The sequence below is a fragment of the Bos indicus x Bos taurus genome, chromosome 14 (assembly GCF_003369695.1).
Source record: "Bos indicus x Bos taurus breed Angus x Brahman F1 hybrid chromosome 14, Bos_hybrid_MaternalHap_v2.0, whole genome shotgun sequence".
Classification (NCBI taxonomy): domain Eukaryota; kingdom Metazoa; phylum Chordata; class Mammalia; order Artiodactyla; family Bovidae; genus Bos; species Bos indicus x Bos taurus.
In genome coordinates, this window is record NC_040089.1 from 4,144,109 (window position 1) to 4,168,539 (window position 24,431).

Consider the following 24,431-nt stretch of genomic DNA (forward strand, 5'->3'; position numbering starts at 1 on the left):
GGCTGGAGAAGGTTGATCCCTTCCAGACTTGCTCACTTGAACTTCAGTTCTTGCCTAATTATTTTCTCTCTGTCTAAATATTTTTAGAGTTGAGATTTATACTGCTCTGTTATCTGGTGTCAGGATTTTAATGTATTCTTGAAGTTTCTTGACACCGAGGATGCTAGAGCCTAAAATAAGTAGTTTATTTCAAGTCACTAAGAGGGGATGATTCTTAAAGTTTGGATCTAGGTGACAGCTCTTTCCCACTACTGCATGTGTGTGTGTGTGTATTATAAATTCCAACCTCCCCCTCATTTATAGAGATGTTTGGTCCCTCCTGATTGGGACCAAACTGATAGGTGAGTTTTCATTGCTTATTATGATGAATGCAGCAGAAGTAGGAAGACAAGGTCCAAGGGCCATGGTATGATTTGGAGCATTTGTTGGAAGGGTCTAGAAACCAGAGGTTCTTGGGTGATGATACAGTGACTCTCAACTCATGTTGAAGGAATGTTACTGGGACAGATCTTGGCTGCTTTACAATTTGAAACAGTCATTGGGGCTATAGCTCAATATCAAAATAGTTCCCTATAATGAAATGCCTGTCATTTCTCTGCAGGGTGCCGTGGGTCCTGCAGGCCCCCCTGGGCTTCCAGGCTCTGTGGTAAGTGGTGCAGCCCCTAGAGGGTAAAATCCCGGCCTCAGACACTGATCGTATTGTGTAGTTGGGAGAGTTGTTGCCTCTGAGAATGAGGAGGAACTCTTCTGATGACAAGAGAGTCTGAAGCTTTTGCACACTGAAAATGGGATAAAATCAGAGGAAAGTCAGAAATGGCTGTGCAAATGCCCACCATGGAGTGGAGTGAGGGTGACTGTTGAGAAGAGGCTGCCAGCTTTGCTGACGTCTGGTTTGTCCCCCAGGTGCAGAGAGAGGGCCTGAAAGGCGAGCAGGTAAGCGGGATGTGGGTTCTCTTGTCCTGGCACCCCAGGTGGTGGCAGAGATAGAAAGGCCACCAGCGTAGTGGTGAGACTGCTTGCTGAGCTCAGACGGAGCCCCTCAGAGACGCTGGGAACTCGGGAAGAAGACAGTCAGCAGAGGGTCCTGGTTGGAGGCCTGGGACATGAGGAGAGGGTGTCACGGCTAATTCGCGTTTGGCTTGTGTTACCAGGGAGCCCCCGGACCTCGGGGTCACCAGGGCCCACCTGGGCCACCAGGCGCCCCGGTAAGTCACCCCCACCGCCCCGCCCCCACCCCCAGCCAGGGGTCCACTCTGAATACCTCTAGGTCTGCAAAATCATGGCCATTCTCGCTGCCGAGTCATTTCAGGGTTATTTCAGAGTCTCATCCCGTCACCTTGAGTGACAGGGGTTGTTGCCAGCATCTAGCACGGGAGACACTGGGCCTTGAGGGCTGAGATTGCCGGGAGCGAGTCAGGCATGAGCACGTCTGCACCTGGAGTCGAAGCCCAGGCAGCCTGCCTCCAGAGTCCCCAGGCCCAGACTGGCCAGGGCTGGGGTTCTGGTGCTCAGTCTGGTGTTTTACCGTCCTTTCAGATAAAACAGAATTAAAAACATTGGACACTTCAATGCCGATTGAATCGTTTCCAGTGCACATTTGCTTTTCGCTTGTTTCTCATTAATACTGACTTTGAAGTGGCTTGGAACACTTCAGCCTTCGGTTTCTCCCTCTGTTAAGAATTTAATGTTAAGAATTACCATCTGGGAAGAGGCCTTTCAAAGGGACTCTGTGATGATTTTTGATGTGAGTTCAGATACTAAGGATAATGAATATGAATCAGTCAATTCCACATGGTGGAGGTTGAATCAGGTCCCTTTTGGTAACATACTTCTGCTTCTTTCAAGTGACTGTTTCATTGAAGAAAATAAAACAACTCTTATTTTGAAATGCCCATAGATCATACTTAAAGTAACTCAGATTTATCATAAGTCAGATTTATAATCAGATTTACAGTAAAGCCTATTCCTCATTAGGATAAATGTGGATATTCTTGCTGGGGTAAAACTAGAAGAAACTTAGAAGATGTATTTTGCTGTGGTTCAGTCACTCAGTCATGTCTGACTCGTTGTGACCGCATGGACTGCAGCATGCCAGGCTTCCCTGTCTTTCACCATCTCCCAGAGTTTGCTCAGATTCATGTCGTTTGATTTGATGATGCTAGCCAACCATCTCATGCTCTGTCACCTCCTGCTCCTCAGTCTTTCCCAGCATCAGGGTCTTTTCTAATGAATTGGCTCTTCTCACCAGGTGGCCAAAGTATTGGAGCTTCGGCATCAGTCCTTCCAGTGAACATTCAGGGTTGATTTCCTTTAGAATTGAGAAGATGTTTAATTCCAGTATAATTAGAAAATTTTCACATCAAAAAATTCAGGTTAGAATAGCTTCCCTTCTGTCTCTATAACCTTAGATACCTTGCTTAAACCCTTCTGAGGCTTGATTTCCAAATCTCTCCACCATCGTCAGTATGTTGAGAGATGTAAAGTAGATAACATGGGTAATACAGTGTGCTCAGATCAGTAAGTGGCAAGTATTGATCATCTGTATTGTAGTACATCTTGTAGGCAAACATATGCATAGTATGGAAGGGTGAAGTTTTTTTTTTTAACCAAAGAAGATATGCACAGAGATATAAGTAAGTAGCTTGCACAAAGTCACATAGCTAAAAAGCAAGACTGAGCTTTGAGCCCAGATCCATCTGACAGTCTAGCCCATCGTCTTTTCACCCCTGAGTGCACAGTGCAGCAACACGTCCTCCGAGTTGCACAGAGCAGAGTGACTTTCCCTCCCGGTTCGCACTAAGGAATAAGAAGGTAACAGTGCCCAGGCCTGCTTATTCCCAAGGCAGCCTTCTTGATCTCTCATTCGGGGGTCTGGGATGTAGTAACGGCAGTTTCCCCCTTTATGTAAAATTTGATAAATGAGGAAGGGAGGGAGGGAAGAAACCTCAAACATTTTGGTCACATGCTTTATATCAACTGAAATATTTCAGGGTGGAGATACAGGGATGAAAGCACATGGACTGATTTCATAGTTTGGTGAAGAGTGTGAAAAAGAAATAATTGTGAGTTGACACTTGCAGTGAGGATTCAAGTGTTTCATGTCATTCCTGCAGGCCATTTTCTAGAACAAGGAGAGGCTCCTGAACCCACGGTTCTTGCAAATACTGGAACAGCACAACCCTGCAGCTCAGTGGAGCTGTCCAGGGTCCTGAAGAGGGTATCGGGGCTAGATGCTCTTGACAGAATGGGATTGAGTACAGTACCTGGTGTTGGTGATGAAATTCCCTTGGAAGGAGTTCAAAAAGCCAGTAGCCTAACCTAAAGACCTTGTGAAAAATGAGGAACAGTGATGAAAGGCCCAGAGTGTGAGGTTCTTAAGGCCAGGGCCAGTGTCTCTCCATCTCTCAAATCCACAGTTTATCACATGGTGGGAACTTAATACATGCTTGTGAAGGAGTGACCCACAGCAGATATTTAGGAGGGACATCAAAGTGAGATCTGATTTCAGTTTGAGCTCATAAGGAGCACTGTGGCCACGGAAGACTCTTGGGGTTAGGAGCCCCAGACCATTGGTTTCACGTCCCAGTTCTTCCACCAAGTAGCTTTGGGTCTTGATGGCATCACTGTACCCATCTTATCCCCTTCTGTCTTCCTGGCTTGGAAATCATCATCATCAATGTCACCTCCTACATTAACGTGCTGTGAGAGTTAAACGGGTGATTGTAGGAAGCACTGCTCTAGGAAGCCTTATTAAGCCCAACACAGAGATCAGTTGTTATTTCTGGCTTTTCTGAATCTCTAGTAGCACTTGGCCTGGGGCCTTCTGCAGAGCAGTGGCTCTCATTAGATTGAATGAGAGTGAAAGCCTGGCTTCAGCAGCTTCTGTTGAGAAGGGAAAACTTTGAGTTTGTGACAAGCAATCCCAGAGAGTGAAAAGTGCATCCCATTCTCTAAGTGGAAATGGCACACAGCCTTCTGCTCCCGGATGCTGGGAGTCATTGAGGAGGCCTGCATCTTTCATCCTTTCCCCAAGATGGAACGGGTTGTGGCAGTTGTATCAATGTTTGATTGAATGTAATAAAGAAGGATCAGCTGGCAGATCAAATGAGAGACATGTCTTGATGCTTCATGAAAACTCACCTCTGCAGGGGCTTCCCTTGAAGTATGCCCTGATCTCACTGGAATAATCCTTGTGAGAAAGGGATATTTAAGCCTTTGGTTACCATAGTTGGTACAGTAACATGCTTGTTTTAATGGTGTTATTAAGAGAAAAGACCTTAAACCTCAATACAGTCCTGTCGCTTAATAGTTATGCAAAATGTGGCAATAATAGCTGTTTGTATGACAGTCATATTATTGAGTCTATAGACTCGCTTCCCAGGTGGCTCAGGGGGTAAAGAATCCCCTGCTTGCCAATGCAGGAGACATAGGAGACACAGGTTCAATCCCTGGGTCGGGAAGATCCCCTGGAGATGGAAATGGCCCACTCCAGTATTCTTGCCTGGGAAGTCCCTTGGGCAGGGGAGCTCGTGGGCTACAGTCCATAAGGCTGCAAAGAGTTGGACATGACTGAGTGAACAACAACATATTATTGAAAATGAGGAAATTGAAGTGCAGAGAGGGAGTTGTTGGCCCCAATTCACTGATAAAGTTGGTGATAGGGTCTCAGAGCTGAAGGCTTCATTTTCCAATCCACATTTCATGCCGTATTCTAGGCGACGTCATGCACATGAGTGTAAACCAGGGTGCCGTCAGGAGACCCGGGTGGATGTCGGGGCCTTGGCACCCATTCCTCGCTTTGTCCTCACAGCCACTCAGTAGAAGGTATATTATCCTCGCTTTGGAGATGAACTGACTGAGGTTCAAGGACGCCCAGTGTACTTGTCTGAGATCAGGCAGGAGATACATAGTGAGGGGTCAGAGGGCAGGATCTTTGTCAGTTCAGTATGACCCCTTCCTGTGCCCGTTTTCCTTGCTTAGTGGAAATTGATCTTCCTTAGACAATTTCATTTATTTATCCAGACAATCAGTTTGGATATCACTATGGATGGAGGGTCAGATAACCCAAGCCCGTCCTTGCCCAGCCAGCAAGATACAGCGACAAAGGCACCAGGCTTAGAGCTAAAGACACTTGGGTTCCGGGCGCTCTCTTGTGTGCACTCGATACAGAGCACTGAGGCCGGGCATTTGGTCCTTACTGTGCTCGTCTTCAGAGCATGAACAATGGTGCCTACGCCTTGCTTGTCAATCACACTTAATTACATCGGATAGGCGCACATGTTTAAGTGTTACAGACTTGACGGAATTAGACGGTTATTGTTTTATTTTTTTTTCCCCTCCTGACCTCCCAGGTTCCCCAATTGAACAGGGTGGTATTTTCCTATCCAATGAGAGTGTCCAGACAAAGTATGTCCTGTGGTGTTGGCTGTGTGTGTTTGCCATGATCCATCTCTGTTGTTTTTTCCCCTTTCTCCTCCTCCTAAAGGGTCTGATGGGTCCAGAAGGCAAGGATGGACCTCCTGGTTTGCAAGGTCTCCGAGTAAGTAAACTGTGTTTCTTTCCTGGTGCCCCAACTCAGCCACACCACACTCCCCATTTTAGCTGCTCACACAGAGGAGATAGTGCCGGTCTCCTGAGCTTGAGATAAATTCTGGAAGCAGATTGAAGGGTTAGCTGAGTTCGGCAGTGGCTGAGGATGGGCAGCCTCGAGCTGGGTCCTGGCTCATCTCCTGCAGACGAGTGTGTGGTTTTCCATGAGTTGTGTACATAGAAACTAACATCTCTGTGTGATCAGGGGACACTCAGTCCTGAGAGTACTGACCCAAGCTGGGGGCCAGCCAGGGCCTCCTGAAAGAGGTGATGTTTGAGCTAAGCCTTGAGGAGAAAATAAGAAAAAATAGCCATGAGATAATAGAGGTCTACCGATAGGCTCTCAGCTGCTCTTGAGTGAAGAATCCGTATGGTTTTTGAATCTCATAATTTCTTAGGAGCATGTCATTTAACCTGATGGAGCCCCCTTTTCTTTTTGTCCAGATTGTGCACACCTTACGGGTTTGACTCCTGTGTTGTAGGATAGAGGGTGTTGTGGCACACCAAAGCTGGCTGCCCATCTTGGTGCCCCACACCACCACAGACTAGGGCTGACCTTCAGCTCTGGGTCCTCAGTTCCCAGCAGGGGACCTCATGCAGAGTGAACACTCAGCTCACATTTCCTGACCTCTGGCTCTAATCTTGTAGCATCACGGTTTAAAAAAAAATTACTTTATTCAAGTCCGGTTGATACACAATGTTGTGTTAGTTTCTGCTATACAGCAAAGTGACTCAAACATACACATACGTGCACTCTTTTTTAATATTCTGTTCTATTATGGCTTATCCCAGGCTGTTGGGTATAGGTCCCTGTGCTATGCGGTAGGGCCTTCTGTTTATCCGTCCTGAATGTTTATTAGCAGTTTGCATCTGCTAATCCCAGACTTTCACTCCTCCGCTCCCCTCACCCCTTGGCAACCACAATGTCTAAACGTCTGTGAGTCTGTTTTGTAGCCGCTTTATTTGTGTCATGCTTTAGATGCCACGTGTAAATGACATGAAGTGGGGCTTGTCCTTCTCTGACTTCCTTCACTTGGCACCATCATCTCTAGGCATTGTTGCATTCTCTTTTGTACTGGAGTCACAGGGCAGCGTGGCAAGAGTGTTAGTAGAGCATGTGCCAGGGGCCCAAAGGACGGCGCCTGTCTCGTCCTGCATCCGCGGGTGAGCAGGGGGTGACGACCACGCATGTCCTTGGGAACCCCGGTCCTGCAGCATCACTGATGATCTCCTGACTCAAGTTGTTCCCTCCCATGGGTGCTGCTCATCGGCGGCCGATCCTGTGGACATGCTGGAGAGACAGCAGCCGATGTCAATGTGGCTGGGGTGCGGCCTCCTGTTGCACCGCCTCTGGCTGAGTCAGGAGGGCCTGAGACAGGGTGACGACTCACTCACAGCCTTATCCCTCCTCTTGCCGTGGGTGACCTGCCTTGTCAGTGTCCATTGAAATGTTGGTCTAAAGAGCTCCTGGTTTCAGCGCTCAGGCTGCGATGGGGGAAGAGATGAGACAGTGATGAGTCCAGGGACCTGGGAACTGAGACCCTGAGACTAAAACGTGGGTTGAGGAAAGGGATCCAGGCCCTTTACTTTAGAGATTAGCAACAGGCAGACAGCATAATTCCTGGCAAGGCGAACGCCTTCATTTTGGACAAAGCTGCTGTTTTTCCACAATGAGGACGTGAAAGGGAGGGGAGGTCGCAGCGAGGCACCCCCTTCCCCATCCACGTCTCCACCCCGTCTCATCCCGCTGCCCCCGCCGGTGGAGGCAGGGGTTGGGCACTCACTGCCTGGCTGGGTTCCCACCTTAGATGGAGGCAGAGGAGGCGCTCGGTCTGTCCCACCCTGTCCTGCTCCAGCTGTGTCCACACATCCATGCTCCAGGTCGGGGTCTGCATTTCTCCTCTGTGGATAGGTTCATCAGTCCCAGGACACGAGGAGAAAGTAGCATGCACATGTGTTCACTATCATGTGTAAAGGAGAAGACTAGCAGGAAGCTGTTACCACAGCTCCCTGATAACACCAGGAGCCCAGCCTGGTGCCCTGTGATGACCTAAAGAGGTGTAATGGGAGGAGACGGAGGCTCAAAAATTTATTTTTATATATTTTTATAAATTTATAAAAATAAATTTATATTTATAAATATAAATTTGTATTTATATATATATATACATTATATATAGAGTTATGATTGATCCACATTAATGTACAGCAGAGACCACCACAATATTTTAAGGCAATTATCCTCTATTTAAAACAAATAAGATTGGCCGTTAGAGCAGACTGTTAAAACCAGTGATGAATGCAAAGATCAAGTCGTTTTTATGGATCTGAACAGATACCCTCTTTTGAATTGTCATGTTTTCTAAGTTAGCGGACCTGTATATTTTAATAAAGAATACTATGCTGTCAGAAAAAGAAAAAGGAGGTGCTCAAGCCTATCTGAGGTTCTGATTTCCTCGTGCTCGTCCGAGCGAGGCACTGGGGAGAGGGCGGTCAGGGGAGCACTCTTAGCTGGAGCTGGCAGCGCTGCAGAGCATCTGAGCCCAGAGTGTTCCAGAGTGGAGGCAGCCTGGCTCCAAGCCACTGAGGCAGTTGGACACACGAGAGCGTCCACGAGGCTAAGTTTTCCCCCAAGAATATCCTCTTGCGCCCTGATCATCCATCTCAGAACAGACATCCTGTCACTCTCACACCAGCCTATTTTAATTTGCTGTAGAGAACTTGTGTTTTTCTTATTTGAGAATCCATTTGTTTTTGTTTTTCTTCACTAAAATGTAAGTCCATGAGAACATTATTTTTGTATTTGTAGCACTTAGAGGAGTGCCTCACATTTATAAAATTATATATATATGAAAATAAAAGCATATATGAGTGCATAAAATATGCCTAAATGTATAATGTCATCAGAAGATGAAATTTATAGATGCTTGCTCCTTGGAAAGAAAGCTATGACAAACCTAGATGGTGTAATAAAGAGCAGAGACATCACCTTGCCAACAAAGGTCCATCTAGTCAAAGCTATTATTTTTTCAGTAGTCATGTATGGATGTGAGAGTTGGACTGTAAAGAAAGCTGAGTGCTCAAGAATTGATGCTTTTGAACTGTGGTGTTGGAGAAGACTCTAGAGAGTCCCTTGGACTGCAAGGAGATCCAACCAGTCCATCCTAAAGGAAATCAACCCTGAATATTCAATGAAATGCCTGATGCCAAAGCTGAAACTCCCAACACTTTGGCCACCTGATGTGAAGAGTCACCTCATTTGAAAAGACTCTGATGCTGGGAAAGAGTGAGGACAGGAGGAGAAGGGGGTGGCAGAGAATCAAGTGGTTGGCTGGCATCACTGATGCAATGAACATGAATCTGAGCAAACTCCGGGAGAGAGTGGAGGACACGGGATCCTGACAGGTTGCAGTACATGGGGTCACAAAGAGTCGGATGCGACGTAGCAACTCAACAATAACATAATGTCACTAGTGAGCATCAGACACAATTAGGGTTGCAAGAGTGAAAGGCTCATGGGTCACGCATGAGTGCTGCAGTTGGGTGGCTGACACACCCAGGTGGTGTGGGCCAGAACAGGACCCAGGACTAGCCATCTGGCCATCTGGGTTCTGACCTTCCACAGGGAATTCCAGCTCTTTTTTTTTTATCACTTTTACCACCTTTACCCATTTCACCCACCATCTACCCCCTCTCCTCTGACACCCACCAATCTGTTCTCTATGCCTATGAGTTCAATTTTGTTTTAGATTCTGTACTATAGGTGAGATTGTAAGGTACTTGTCTTTTTCTGTCTGATGTATTTCACTTGGCATAGTGCCTTCAGGATTCATCCATGTTGTTGCAAATAGCATGGTTTCTGTCTTTTTATGATACTGTTCTATTGCATGTATAATACCATGATATTATTCTTTGTCCATTGATACATCTTTGGGCATGTAGGGACCTTCTGTGTCTTGGCCATTGTAAATAATGCTGCGTTGAACATGAGGGTGCATATGTCTTTTCAAGTTAGTGTTTCATTTCCTTGGGATAAATACTCAGAATTGGGGTTGCTAGATCATGGATTGGTTCTTCTTCTTCTTTTTTTTAGTAACCTCCATATTGTTTCCACAGAGGCTGAACCAATTTACATTCCCACCAGCAGTGGGCTTCCCTTTTCTCCACACCCTCGCCAGCACTTGTTATTCTTTATCTTTTGGTAATAGCCATTCTAACACGTGTGACGTTACGTCTAAATTGTGGTTTTGACTTGCGCCTCCCTGATGATTAGGGATGTTGAGCGCCTTTCCATGTACCCGTTAGTCATCTGTGTACCTAGAATGTCCAGTTTTAAAGAAGAAAATGTCGTTCCTTCTGTACCTTTTACTTAGCTTTTATCTTGCTCTGTGGTCCTAGCCCCATCTGAAATAGCCTAGATATCTTCTTTCCCCTTTGGACAAAAATGGGTCGGGGGGTGGGGGGTGGGGAGATTTGCTTAATAGAATTCCATGTTGCCAGGCATTTAAACAATGTCAAATTTGAAATGGCTAAACTGGAGACTTGTCATGGTGGAGGGAGTCTCTGAGATTGATAGTGAGAAATTTAATGTCCAGAAATTCCCTGCTCAGGTCAGGGTCACTCAGGGCTCTGTCACTGCTCCTTCCACAAGCTGGGGACAGTCTCTTTGGTTCCTTTGATCATTTTATCAATATTTTTTGGCTTCTTTCCTCTCTTACCAAGAGGTGAGACCTGAAGAAGTGATGCTATCAAGTGTGATGCTCTCTTTCTTACTAGAGATAGAGTGATCCCCAAGTGTCTTATGGTGGGTCTGATTGTGCCAGTTGCTTTAAAAACAATTTTAAAAACAGAATCTATCCATACATGTGTAGAACTCTAGTATAAGATAGGAAGGAGGTGACATTGGTTGAGTCATTGCATAGCAGGCATTTAGCTGTTTGTTCGTTTGTTGTGTTTTGAACACATGTTTTGCACTTAATTCTCACAAAGGTCCTATGAGGTCTGGCAGTTTCAATCCCATTCTGCAAATGAGGAAACCAAGACGTGAAGGTGTAGATTGGATTACCCAGCAGCACACAGATTGTAAATGAGGAGGCAGGGATGAAAACTCAGGTCATCCTGGATCTAAACCGTTCCTGCCATTGCTTTAGGATGGGGTGTGTATGTGTGTGTGTGTCCACATACACACCAGAATTCTAAGCTGGACATTAATAGGCCTTTCAATGGAAGCTTTGGACAGATGTGGGACCTCTTAGTGGACTTCCCTGGTGGCTCAGACGGTGAAGAATCTGCCTGCAATGCAGGAGACCCAGGTTCGATCCCTGGGTGGGAAAGATCCCCTGGAGAAGGGAATGGCAACCCACTGCAGTATTGTTGCCTGGAGAATTCCATGGACAGAGAAGCCTAGCAGGTTGCAGTCCATGGGGTCACAGACCTCTTAGTAGCTGGCAGCACCTGGACCTCTTAGTAGCTGGCAGCACCTGTTCCGGCAGATGCACTGAGCACCCATCACTTGCATCTCTGACCGCTGCCCTTGGAGCCAATGGTCTCGTGGCTGAATGTAGTCAGGCCCGTTAGCTCCAATTTCTGATAGATCTAAGAGAGAGAAGCACAAGAAGTCTTTTGTCAGTGGCAACCTGGGTTGAACTTGTTTTTACTTTTCGATTTTTAAAGCCTTTTTTTCTTGCCTTTCCCTGACCTACCAGATGGTAACAGCATCGTTTGGATCACAGGCTACTGTTTGATTCCTGTCATGGCGCGGAGCCAGGTTTATTTCAGGACACTCTAGGTTTTCCCTGAGCACCTGGATTCAGCTCTCACCAGTAGAAAATAATCATGTTTGACATTTGGAGGCACGGAGAACAGAAACTGAGCAAAAAGGACCATACGGCTCAGATTAGAATCACTTGCACAAGCAGTCTTTTTATCTGATAATGGTCCCTCATGCGGCCGTGTTAACTCATCCTGCCTGGGAAGGAGATGCTCTTTTGAATTTATCGACTTCTCTCTTCCACGGGCAGACAGGTGGCCTTGGAAATAGTGGTCTTGCTCAGCATCCAGACACCCAGAATAGCTTGAGAACTCTGCCCTCATTGATAAACCACAGACATTTATCCAAACAATGTGTTGGGTGGCAATTTAAAAGAGAAGAAAAATGACAGGGAATAGGCTATTGTGAATGAATGGTTCTTTATTGATGCATAGCTTGCACTGGCCAGCACTTCTCAAATCCCCACACCCAAGTATAGGTCCCGAGTGCAGAGTTGCTGCTATGTCCACCACCACTAGGGCTGCTGCCTCCACCAGTAACTTTACCATTAACACCAATAACAGAGTCATCGTCACCACCACCATTGCCATCGACACCAATAACAGTATCATTGTCACCACCATCAATACCAATGATAGTATCATCATCACCACCATCATTACCATCGACACCAACAACAGTATCATTGTCACCACCATCAATACCAATAATAGTATCATCATCACCACCATCGTTACCATCAACACCAATAACAGTATCATTGTCACCACCACCATTACCATTGGTACCAATAACTATCATCACCACCACCATTACCATCAACACCAATAACAGAATCATCATCACCACCACCATTGTCATTGACACCAATAACAGTATCATTATCACCACCACCATTACCATCGACACCAATAACGTTATCATCACCACCACTGTTACCATCGACACCAATAACAGAATCATTGTCACCACCAATACCAATGATAGTATCATCATCACCACCCTCATTACCATGACACCAATAACAGTATCATTGTCACCACCATCAATACCAATGATAGTATCATCATCACCACCCTCATTACCATGACACCAATAACAGTATCATTGTCACCACCATCAATACCAATGATAGTATCATCATCACCACCCTCATTACCATCGACACCAACAACAGTATCATTGTCACCACCACCATTACCATCGACAGCAATAACTATCATCACCACCACCACCATTAGCATCGGTACCAATAACTATCATCACCACCACCGTTACCATCAACACCAATAACAGAATCATCGTCACCACCACCATTGTCATTGACACCAATAACAGTATCATTGTCACCACCATCAATACCAAAACTATCATCATCACCACCACCATTGCCATCGACACCAATAACAGTATCATCGTCACCACCACCATTACCATCAATACCAAAACTATCATCATCACCACCACCATTGCCATCGACACCAATAACAGTATCATCGTCACCACCACCATTACCATCAATACCAAAACTATCATCATCACCACCACCATTGCCATCAACACCAATAACAGTATCATCGTCACCACCATCAATACCATCAACACCAGTAACAGAATCATCACCACCACCATTGCCATCAACACCAATAACAGTATCATTGTCACCACCATTGCCATCAACACCAGTAACAGTATCATCATCACCACCCTCATTACCATCGACACCAATAACGGTATCATTGTCACCACCACCATTACCATCGACACCAATAACTATCATCACCACCAACACCATTAGCATCGGTACCAATAACTGTCATCACCACCACCGTTACCATTGACACCAGTAACAGTACCATCATCACCACCACCATTACCATCGGTACCAATAACTATCATCACCACCACCGTTACCATCAACACCAATAACAGAATCATCGTCACCACCACCATTGTCATTGACACCAATAACAGCATCATTGTCACCACCACTGTTTCCAGCACCACCATCATCAGCATTACCACCACCATCATCACCACCATCAATGCCATCACTACCATATTCACCACCACCCACCCCCACCATCATGACCACCATCATTCCCACCATCACCACCCTCATCACCTCTACCATCAACACCATCACCAGCATATTCACCACCATCACAGTCACTGCCACCACCATTACCAGTGTCATCACCAGCACCTCCACCATCACCACTGTGTACTTCTTAATGTCAGATCCTGTGCTGCGCACTCTGTGGACATTATCTTAGTCTTTACAGTGCTCTTCAGAGGTAGTGGTTTTGAAGCCGGACCGCTTGACACGTGGTCTCTCACCCACTTAAGGACTCAAAAGGGCCAGAATTCTTCTATTAGCATTTCTTCTTCATCAGAGTCACCGTCATCTTCCTTCTCATCCTCATAACTATCTATTATATTTGCATGATGCTCTGTTATGCTTTTTAAATCATTTTCTCAAATATTGAATTATTTCTTCTACTATTGTCTTTTCACATAATTACAATAATTATAATTTTCCACATGAAGAAACTAAGACTCAGCAAGTTAAATGGTTTGCCTGTCCTCATCTATGGTAGGTTTAGAACTCTTTTTCTTACAATATTGCAGAGGAAGGGGGTTGGGAAAAGAAAAGATCAAAGACCTCTTTGATTGTGGTGAGTGGCCGAGTTCTCATAGCCACTTACTTAGAGCTCCATGCCCTACCCCTGGCGATTCTAACTCATGAGTTCTTGAATGACACCTGGGAATCTGTCTCAAATATGTTTTTGCCCTATTTTGCCAATATTTCTCATTATAGCTGGGACTTCATGAAAGAGGAGATAGTGGAGTGGGGTGGGACTTTGACCAGTTGAGATGGAGCGTGGGTCCTACAGACAGAGGTGGCTTGGCGGGCCAAGTCCTTGGGATCTTTGGGGCCAAGCTAAGCGGCCCACGTGAGCTGTGGCTTAGGGCTGGGAGCAGGGCCACCGGACGCCAGACTGAAAGAGCAGGTCAGAGGGCTGGGCTGGCACAGTCTGCGGTCGTAAAGACACCTTCCCTCTGGGGGTGGGCAGTGCGTGGGGACAAACACAAGTGTACAGGAGCAGAGAGGGAGGGGCCAGAGTTTAAGGAAGAGGGGAGACGCTGATGTCATCCAGCTTCCGTAATCCAGCAGACTGTTAGAGACGCTTCATCCCAATGATCTCATTGTCAGAGCCCTGGGAAGGCCCTGCACACAGCGCTGGGGCCGGATCTTAACCTCATCAGGTTCTAGCTGGGTCCCCGGTGAGACTTGACTCTGAACCTCAGTGTCCCCACCTCCCAGTAGGACTGAGAGTGCCTGCATCCTGGAGCGAGGGGATTCCTGCAGAGTGGAGACACAAGGAAAATACGGGAAACCCCCGAAGAGGGTTTGACACAGAGGAGGTGCTCGAGGAACGTGGTTCTGATTCAGAGTCATGCCTTCCTTTTCATTTCTCATTGCAATGCTCTGACCTTGTGAGGATAACTGTAAGGAAGGAAGCAGATGAGCGGGCCTTCCATCGTCTGTGTACACGTATGATAGGGTACATGCTGTGTGTTGTGAGGACTCGCCAGCACGCACCTCACCCCTGTCCAGACAGGTAGACTCCGAGGCTTAGTGATCACACCCCCAAGGGATGACCGGCTGGGGTCATGCAGAGTAGCATGGATCCTGATGGCAGAAGCGCAGAAATGGTCCCTGTGACCTGCCTGCCCAGGGTCGAGATGCACCGCCTTTCATCCTCGTGCTGAAAGGTCTGTAACTGTGAGAAAGAGTGGAGCTGCTCCCCATGTGCTGACCCAGGAGCGTCTGGGTTAAATCCTCAAGCGAAATAAAGTGGAGTTTATCAGCGGATTGAATGTTATGCCATATTTCTAAAGAAAAAAAGGGATAGAGGGGGAGAATGTGTGTGCATGTGTGGGCGCATTTGTGTGTGTGTGTGTGTGTGTGTGTGTGCACGCGCGCCTGTGCAAAGCTTGCCTAAACATAAAATTGCCTCTGGAAAGCAACCAACATCTGGTAGGATTAGTTGTTGTCAAGGAAAGGGAATGAGTGTCATGGGGACAGGACAAGGGCATTTTTCTCAGGTAAACCGTGTGGTACTTTTTAAAATGTGGGGCCATGTGTTTCCAAAGTCATCCGCATTGCAGCGCTGACATCCAAAGGGGAGGCTCCCTGGCCCCAGACTTCCCTGACCCCCACCCCACACTGCCTCCTTGCAGGGTGTCTCGAGACGGACAGTCTGTTATCAGGGGGGTTCCTCCAGACGTGTCATTAGATGGGCTCTGGGCGCGGGCTGCCTGTTAATCCTGGCTTCTTCTTTTTGTCCTCAGGGAAAGAGAGGTGAGGCGGGTCCTCCTGGAGTCCCTGGCTTGCTGGGGCAGCAGGTAACTACTGTCTTCCTATCCTCTTCCTTAGCCACACTGCTTTCTCTGATTAAGGAAATGATAGGGTAGCAGTTCTCAGGTTGTAACCAGACTCTTGCATGAATCTGAGCAATACTCATCAGAGCATTAAAAACAATGTGCAGCGGGTCCCTCGCCCTCCCTGCATCCCACCTCAGTGCTGGGAGAACAGCTATTCAGTCTCCTGGGGCGTGGGGATTAGGCCTGAAGGAGAGCAGACCTCCTCCCCCGGCCCCAGGCTGGTCCAGCTCCCTACTCCCCCGTGGTCTCACGTGTGCCACCCCTGTGATCCCCCGTGGATCCCTCCAGCCACCCTGGCAGGTGGGCAGGCTCAAGGTCACCCTCCCCATTTCAGACCAGGTCGGGGTGCGACTCCCCAATACATGGACTCGCTTGGGGTAACGTGCTGTTCAGGAGGGCCCTGCCCCTATCCCAGGCCACTTGGGCCCTGACCCCTCTCAGTCCCCTTTTTCTATAAATTCAGAGTCACTGTGACACCCTCACCCTCCTCCCAACACACACACTTCAGTGTGGACAGAACAGGCACTCAGCACTGGTGGTGATCACACCCCACTTTGTGATCTCTTTGCTAATTGCACCAAAGCTCGCCACTGACCCCCAGCCCCAGCCTTCCTGGAATTAGGGTCGGTAAATTCCTGGGAAGCACTGGGGGGGGGGTCACAGTTAGGGAGGCGGAGATTAGGAGCTTAGGGTCCCAGCCGCGGCCACTTGATGGCTGCGGCATCTTGAACAAGTCCCTTTACCTTCTGAACTTCTGCTTCATCATTTGTCGCAAATGCCAATAAAAACAAAACAGGGTGATGATTTCAGCAGAAGATGTGGGGATGTGGCCCAAGTGCTGGGGTCCCAGTGAGAGCACAGGGAGCCCTGGGCGGGGTGCTGTCCCATCTTTCTGGCTTGGTGGCCACAGCAGGCGGGCGGGATCAATACAGGCTTGTTTGCTGGCTTCCCACTGCAGTAAAGGCTTGGCTCTGGCGCCCACTTGTTCCTGGGCACATCTCCTCCACACCCAAGTCTGTGATGGTAGCCACTGTCCTTTAATATCTGGTAGGCACCCACCCAGGGCACGCTGCTGACCATGCTTCCAAATGGGCTTTTCCCGCTCTGAATATGAAGTGTGTGCCGGGCACCCCACACGTGAATCTCAGGCTTTATTCCAGCCCCTCACATGCCAATCAGGCTGTAACACAGGATAAGGGGCTGTAAAACCAGCCATTATTCATGGTCTTCTAAAGATTCCACACTCACTGTGACATTTTGATGTTAGTAGTGCAAGATAAAGAGTGTTTTTGCATTTGTTTTATGACCTTGTTTCTTGAGAGCAAAGCTTGTGTATTTCAAAAATTCACCATAAATACGGCTCCATCAAAATACTTTAAGTTACAGATTTTTTTCCCTATCACTGTTTTCTTGGCTACCCTGAAAAATATATTTCTTTCTTTTGTTTTAAATTCTGAAGCCTTTTTCCCTTCAACAAAATCTTTCCTGAGTGCCAGGCCTTGAGTTGGATGCTATAGACACAAATAGGGCAGGGATTTTGCCAGAAATGGGGCACCCTGATATACTCGGGGATCTCCGTGGTTCAGAACCAGAGGGTGTAGTGTATGATAGGTACCACCTGGCTCCCTGCATTGGATCACCACCGCACAGATGCAGAGCTGCATTCAAGCCCACCATGCCCACTTCAAGAGCAGTGTTTCCCTGCTGGATCCCTGCCCAGCTCGTAATTCACTCTTCCTAACTTACACGCACGCACACCTGCCCTCGGCCTGGCCACAGTTTTGTGCTGCTTGCCATCTGTGTGTTTGCTCATCGATTCATCCAGCAGGTGTTCACCTAACCCCCACCGTGTGCGGGTGCGGCCCTGGGAAGGGGAACCTCGTGGCCCCTGTCCAAGCCCAGAGGAGCCAGATGTGATGGAGGCAGGGAGAGATTCTGATAGAGGGATGATCCTCTGAGCTAAGGCCTGGGAGGGGCGTAGTCAGAGCTCTGGTTCTGGGGGACGGGGCGTCAGCCTCTCAGGCCCAGAGGAGGGTCCCTGAGCTGATCTGGAAAATCTGGGTTGATTCTGTCACAGCAGAAAGGAAGTTCCTGGGCTTCCTGGTCTGATGAGAAGGCTGAGGGTCCGTCCATTCAGTTTCTGCTCCTGTCAGACGCTCTCCCTGTGTCAGTATACAGTCGCATCTGCTCTTTACAGCCACCTGTGAGAAGGCTTATCCCATTTCCAATCGAAAGAAATGGAGAAGTGAAAATGAAAGTGTCAGTTTCTCAGTCCTGTCCGACCCTCTGCGACCCCGTGGACTGTAGCTCACCAGGCTCCTCTCTGTGGGATTCTCCAGGCAAGCATACTGCAGTGGGCAGCCCATCCCTCCTCCAGGGGGTCTTCCCGACCCAGGGATCGAACCAGGATCTCCTGCATTGCAGGTGGCTTCTTTACCATCTGAGCCAGTAGGGAAGGCCCCAACAGAAATGGAGCTTAGAGTTGAGTTAGCTTTGCTATAATAGGAAGAGCCAGCCTCAGGGTGAGCCAGGCCCCAGGGCAGCTGGCCTTCTGGAAGATGCTTTTGGTGCCTCTTTTTTCAGGATGAAAACGGTCATCCTGGAATGTTTTAGACTCAAGATACACATTCTAGGTGGTGACTCCTGTGTACTGGCAGCCTTTTAGGAAAAGTGGGAATTTGTGTCTGGTCTGGACGACTGTTTATGCGAAGGTATTGAGGTCAGCATGGCTGGCAGACCCTTGAGTGGGTGGGAACACAGCCAGGGGAGGGGCCGACCCCAGAGGACTGAGCTGGGTTTCTCAACCCAGAAACCCCCTCCCCTGAGGGGGGAACAATCCCTGTGCCCTTGGAGCTGTGTCCTAGAGGAAGACTTTCCATCATGGAGGAGGACTCACGATCACGAATAACCTCTGAAAACAAACATTTGCAAGTTGTTCAGGAAGTGTGACTAAGTGCTGATTATGCAAGGGATTTTCATGCATCTTCAGATTCCATCCAATTTCATAAATCTACTCCAGTTGGAACAAGGTGGTTATTAGGAATAGTTATTTGCTTTTCTGTTATCATTAATGCTAATTAGGTTAATTGGTTATTTACACGTCACCACTGCAATCACTGAGCATGTTGGTGTGTAGTCACCATCGTATCAAGAAGGATAAAACATCCCATTAATAATAATTAGACTTATTGGTTAATTGATAGAGTCATTACTCAGTTGTTTTTATTCATAATAATTAAAACAGGGATTTTGTTGTTAACATTTAGATCTATTGGCTAATTTGTCACTCTCTTTAATAATTAGGTGAATTGGTTATTTAGATATTGGCTTCCCTGGTGGCTCAGATGGTAAAGAATCTGTGTCTAGATTCTATAGAACCCCAGAACCCAGGGTTTTATCCCTAGGTCGGGACAATCCCTCAGAGAAAAGAATGGCATGTCACTCCTGTATTCTCGCCTAGAGAGTCCCATGGACAGAGGAACCTGGAGGGCTACAGTCCATGGGTTCTCAAAGAGTTGGGCACGACTGAGCAAGTAGCATTTTCACATTGATGATAAAAAGAGAAGAGCGTGAGCTGAGTTGGTTTCACACACCTTCGTTCATCGGCTGGCATGAGGCCCCTCCTGGTTTTATCATCACCCTCTGCCTCTATATTTAATCCTGCAGCCTCCACTCCCCGAGCTCCCAGGCACCTCTGCCGGGTGCCTCAAACACTCGCCAAGAACTCTCAGCCGGTGTCTGCTCCACCCGGACACACTCACCCCGCTGCATCCCCACCACAGCGCAGGGCGCCATCATGGGTCCCTTCGTTCTGGTGACTCCAGTCGCTTGCCCCTTCGTTCCACACACCCGACCTGCTATCGAGTTTTGTCAACTTCTCCTTCCAAATGCTATTCCAGCCAAGTCAGACCGGCTCTTGTGTTGCTTCTCCACTGCTAAAGCCAGGTCCCGGGCACTTCCCAGCAGCTCCCCCTCCCACCACTGTGTCCCCCCGCTTCCCGGAGCCCTGTCTCCCACCCCACAACCCCATTCCACTCCTTCACACTGACTGTCAGTCCTGGCAACACATGGAGGTCTGCCTGTTCTCAGGCCCTGAACCTAGTGTTCTTCCTTTTCTGGACTTCCTCAGCTCTCAGCTTAGATGTGGCCCCTGCTGCAGGGCCTTCCTTGACCAGCCCCAGCCAGGATGGCCCCTCAGGTACAGGCACAATGATTTCATCACCAGGGCTTCCAGTCCCCAGAATGGACCCTTCACTTGCTCCATTTGTTCTCTCTGTCATCCCAGCCCCCCACCAACCCCTAAGAGTGCCGTCAAGGGAACTGGTAACCTGGTTTTACAACGAGCTTTCCAGGTGGTTCTGTGGCAGATTCAGGATCCACTGCACATGAGGGCTGTGTGACCTCAGGTGGGGCCCTTAGCTTCTCTGGGCCTCAGTTTTCCATATTGTCAAATGAGGAGGTTTAATTTCTAGTTGTTCAGTTGCTCAGTCATGTCCAACTCTTTGAGACCCGCAGGGAGCCCGCCAGGCTCCTCCGTCCATGGGGTTCTCCAGGCAAGAATACTGCAGTGGGTTGCCTTTGCCTTCTCCATTAGTTTATAGTAGAGGATCACTAAAACTCAGCCCACTCACACAGGCTGTGAGCCTGAGACAAGCAGTCGTCAGCCCACAGGGACTTCTGCAGGACGTGGAGGAGGAAGGGGGGACGGGTTCGGACTAACGAACTGGTCGGGAGGCCCGTTTCCTGGAGCGGCTACTTTGAAAGAGGCCAGGGTACTCCAGGGGGTGTTGCATCACAGGAGGGATGGAAGCCAGGTGTGTCTGGTTTGCTGTTAGAGGGAGAGTTGCGTGTGGTGGGAAGGGGCCTCGGATGAGCTCCGCGGGGCTGAGGTCACTGTGAGAACCTCAGAGGTCAGGGAGAGGTGGGTCCTGGGAGTGCCACCTGCAGGACTGCTGCTTTGCCCGGAGGTGAGCAGAGCTGAGCTGGAGCAGACGTGGAGAGAAGTGAGGTCACCAGCCACTTTTGGTGCCTCCATCGTACCTGCCCAGTCCCCTGTCCAGCGCGGCCTGGCCACTCAGTTGCTCCAGGTCCAAGCAGATGTCTCCCAGTAAAAGTAGACGCTACCCCCCAAAGGCTCTCCAGCACTCAGTGAGCCACGCGGAAAACCAGGTCCAGGTGCCAAGCAGGAAGTTCTGTTCCGTTCACGTCTTCGTCGCTGCCCGTCGTTGACTCAGCAGTGCCCCCAGCGGGAGAAAAGGGAAGTGTCCGCAGCAGCGGCAACCATGGCCATTTTTTAGAGTTTACCTCCCTCTAGTGGGGATGGGACGCTCTTCTCTGAGTGCACAGCCCTCTCCCCAGCTGTTTGCAATCAAGTTGGCTTCAAACATTGAGTGAACATCTGCTCTGTTGCAAGCCCTGGGCTTGTCGCTGTGCGATAAGAGGTGCGGGGCGGGGGACGAGGGGGGAACTCTGCCTTCAAGGGCCTGTGAGTCACGTGAGCACCGTCACACTGGCCTTCAGCGTGGGGGACGCAGCGGTTACTTCTGCCGGGGGAATTGCAGAACGTTTCAGAAAGATGGAGATGGGAGGGAGGGCATGTGTGGAGAGACACCTGGACAAAGAAGGGCCAGAGGTGCGTCTCCTGGAACCTGTGTCGTGGTGAGAGCTGCTGTTTAACGGATCTGTCTGTTCACCCCAGGTGATCCGATGCTGAATAATGCTTGGGTACCGCTGTTCTAGGAAATTTTTGTTAATGGGTTAACTCCGTGTGTGTGTATTCACACACAGACACATTTATTTTAAATGCACAAATATTCTCAATAAATATCAGAATAGATACTATACCAGTTACATGCCCATCACCCAGATAGCAGACATGTTATCATGGTGTAAGTTTTACTTCAGATCTTTTCTTTCTGCTTTTGTTCCTTTTTGTTTAAAAAAAAATAAGGTATTGCAATAAAACTGAAGCCCCACCCCCACCCCCATCTCTTGTGTCCCCATCCCTCTCCCTCTCGAAGGACAGTGCCACCGGGAGGCTGCTCCACGCACGTTTGTCACCCAGGCCCCCCTCTTTCTTTTCAGGGCCCCCCAGGACCACCTGGCGTCCCAGGCCCCCCTGGACCCGGAGGCCCCCCGGTGAGACTGGTTTTGACTTTCTCTTCCCAGGGCACTTAGATGGAGGTTTCATGGCCCCGGGAGACAGGGACATCGTCGTGTGGAGCCATCCGTTGGCTCTTTGTCCAAGAGCAGAGCAAAGGCATGAACGAGGAGGGCCCTGCCCACAGCTAGCTTTGGAGCCCGTTAGACTGGAGATATCTCCTGAGCTCATTCAGCATGTTCGTGGCTGCTCCTAGAGAGTGTGCAGGAAGCGGGGGGTCGTCCTTCCCAGGGTTTTTCAGCAGTGTGTGGGTTGGCTCTCCTCCCCCAGTTCAGGAGCAGCTGGGAAGGTACCTGTGGGCAGAGTGGACGGTGGGGGGAAGAGAGAGGTGGTTCCTTCCACCCATCCCACCAGTGGAGAGTGAAGGTGCTGGTGGCCCCGACTGCAGCCCAGCCGAGCCCTGCGCTGGCCAGCCTGGGAGGCGTGTTGACCCCTCTGTTCACCGTGGTCCACACCACAGACGGCCAGATGCCCCCGAGGGGTGTCCACCCTGGGTGCCCTCGTCAGAGCTAAAGATCCGGGCTCCTGCCAGCAAAAGCGCCTGGAGAAGGGAGCCAGTGCTCGGAAGAGGTCAGACTAATGGTTCCCCTGTGGTTCCCCTTGGCAGGGTCTGCCTGGAGAAATCGGCTTCCCGGGAAAGCCTGGGCCCCCTGGGCAGGCGGTGAGTGACCGGGGCGCCCCTCCCCGCTCTCCCCTCTCCTACCCTTCCACGTGGGAGGGGCTGGCCCTTCCGCTGGCCGCCCAGGCTGCTTCCCGGTGGGTGACGCTCTGTGCTCTTCCCTTCTTTTTGGGGGGACCAGGGCCCTGGCACCCTGCCTCCTTCTCCTCCCTTCCATGGTGCCTGCTGCATGCTGTCTCTGGAGGGCCTCGCCCCGAGGGCCCCAGCCAGGCTGCGGATCAAGGCGCCCACTCCTCAGGCCACTGCCTGTGCTCTGTAACCCCGAGGCACAGTTGACAGCCCTTGGCTGTTGGAAGCGTGGCTTCTCGTCTGTGGAGACACCACCAGGGGGTCATGGAAGTAATGGGCGCGGAGACGCGAGGCTCGGTCCAGGACGTGGCAGGGCGGCCCTGCCTCTGTGCCTGCTGTTTCCTCTCTCCCAGTCAGCAGGATCCAGGGAGCCAGGCCTTCTCAATCCTTTTAGGTCCTGAGGGTGGAGATCATCAAACCTTAACGTCCGCACAAGCAGGGTGCAGATTCCAGCTGGGTGTCTCCTGCCTCTCGGCCAGCAGCTCTTCAGGGCAGGGTGATGGGTGATAGAGTGGCCTTGGGCCCCTGAGACCATGTGACCATGATGGGTGTCAGAGGTGATGGCCCTCAGGAGGCCTCTGCTCGTCCAGAAGGAATTTCCTTACTGCTGCTTGTCTGGTGGGGCCAACGGGTGGGGAAAGGCTGTGGCTACAGAAGCCAGTGGAACCCGCACCACTGGTGGGGGCTCGGGACATTGGAGAAAGGGTTACTGAGGGAAAAGTCAGTCTGGGCAGCACGGGCAGTTGTCCCCCTGTCACTGGGCGCTGGATCCACAGGCGGCTGTAGGTGGAGGCCCCGGGATGCTGAGATGTGATGGCTGGATGCTGGCATGCTGGGCTCTGTCGAGCTCCGGGTACCACAGTGAAGGCTCTGGACGTGAGGTCCAGTGTTGTGAGGCCCATTCTCAGGGGAGCCTGTCCAAGCTTGGAGCGCATGCTTAGCTGCCATCCACAGATGTTCCTGAACACCGATCCCCACGGTTTCACCCACTAACAGTTTACGACAGTGACCGCACCTGAGAGCTGGCACCCAGGAGCGGTCCCGCATGTGTCAGGCACCACCCGGCCAGCTCCGGCTGCAGAATCCGCTCCTGGCTGGAAGCAGTTCAGCGCAGTGCTGCCCTGACCGGGCCTTTTATGTTGGTCTGTTTTTTCCCTCTCTGCCCAGGGACCGCCTGGAAAGGATGGGCCGAATGGACCCCCAGGCCTGCCAGGACCCAAGGTTGGTATGAGTGAGGGAACCCAGAACCCAGAAGCCAGAGAGCTCTTTGATGGTTGGGTGCTCCAGCTGTGGATCACGTTTGGATCCTGAGTCATGCAGGGCTCAGAAATGTTTAATATTCAAGGTCAGATATGGGTGAGCCCGTTATTCCTACCTAGGTAACTGGTTGAGGATTTGGAGACGGAAGACTTTTAAATTATTCTGTTAGAGATATGCATCTATTTTATTTGTAAGGAGGAAGCCTTTTCAGAGACTCTTACATAATAAGAGACTTCAACTTAAAAATATTCTGGGGCTCATTACAGTAAGATCATTAAGAGGAGTCAGAGGTTAACTGTCATAAAATTGGGAAGCAAGTTCACAGTTTACTCACTTCAGAGGGATAATTAAAAACCCATACAGCCAACAGTTTAACAAGTGAACCTCACCTTTTCATGGCAAAGATACAGAAGCTCAAGGATGAATGTCAACAGTCCTTGGAAGGCAACTTC

General features: G+C 49.4%; 1 protein-coding gene across 1 annotated transcript in view; it reads left to right on the forward strand.

Moving 5' to 3' along the window:
• COL22A1 (collagen type XXII alpha 1 chain) overlaps positions 1-24,431 on the forward strand; it is a 224,079-nt gene that overhangs the window by 98,091 nt on the left and 101,557 nt on the right. The window contains exons 19-26 of the mRNA XM_027560770.1: positions 602-646; positions 904-933; positions 1,152-1,205; positions 5,486-5,539; positions 15,719-15,772; positions 21,896-21,949; positions 22,579-22,632; positions 23,887-23,940. Of these exons, the coding sequence (XP_027416571.1) occupies positions 602-646; positions 904-933; positions 1,152-1,205; positions 5,486-5,539; positions 15,719-15,772; positions 21,896-21,949; positions 22,579-22,632; positions 23,887-23,940 (399 nt within the window). The remainder of the gene's footprint in view (positions 1-601; positions 647-903; positions 934-1,151; positions 1,206-5,485; positions 5,540-15,718; positions 15,773-21,895; positions 21,950-22,578; positions 22,633-23,886; positions 23,941-24,431) is intronic.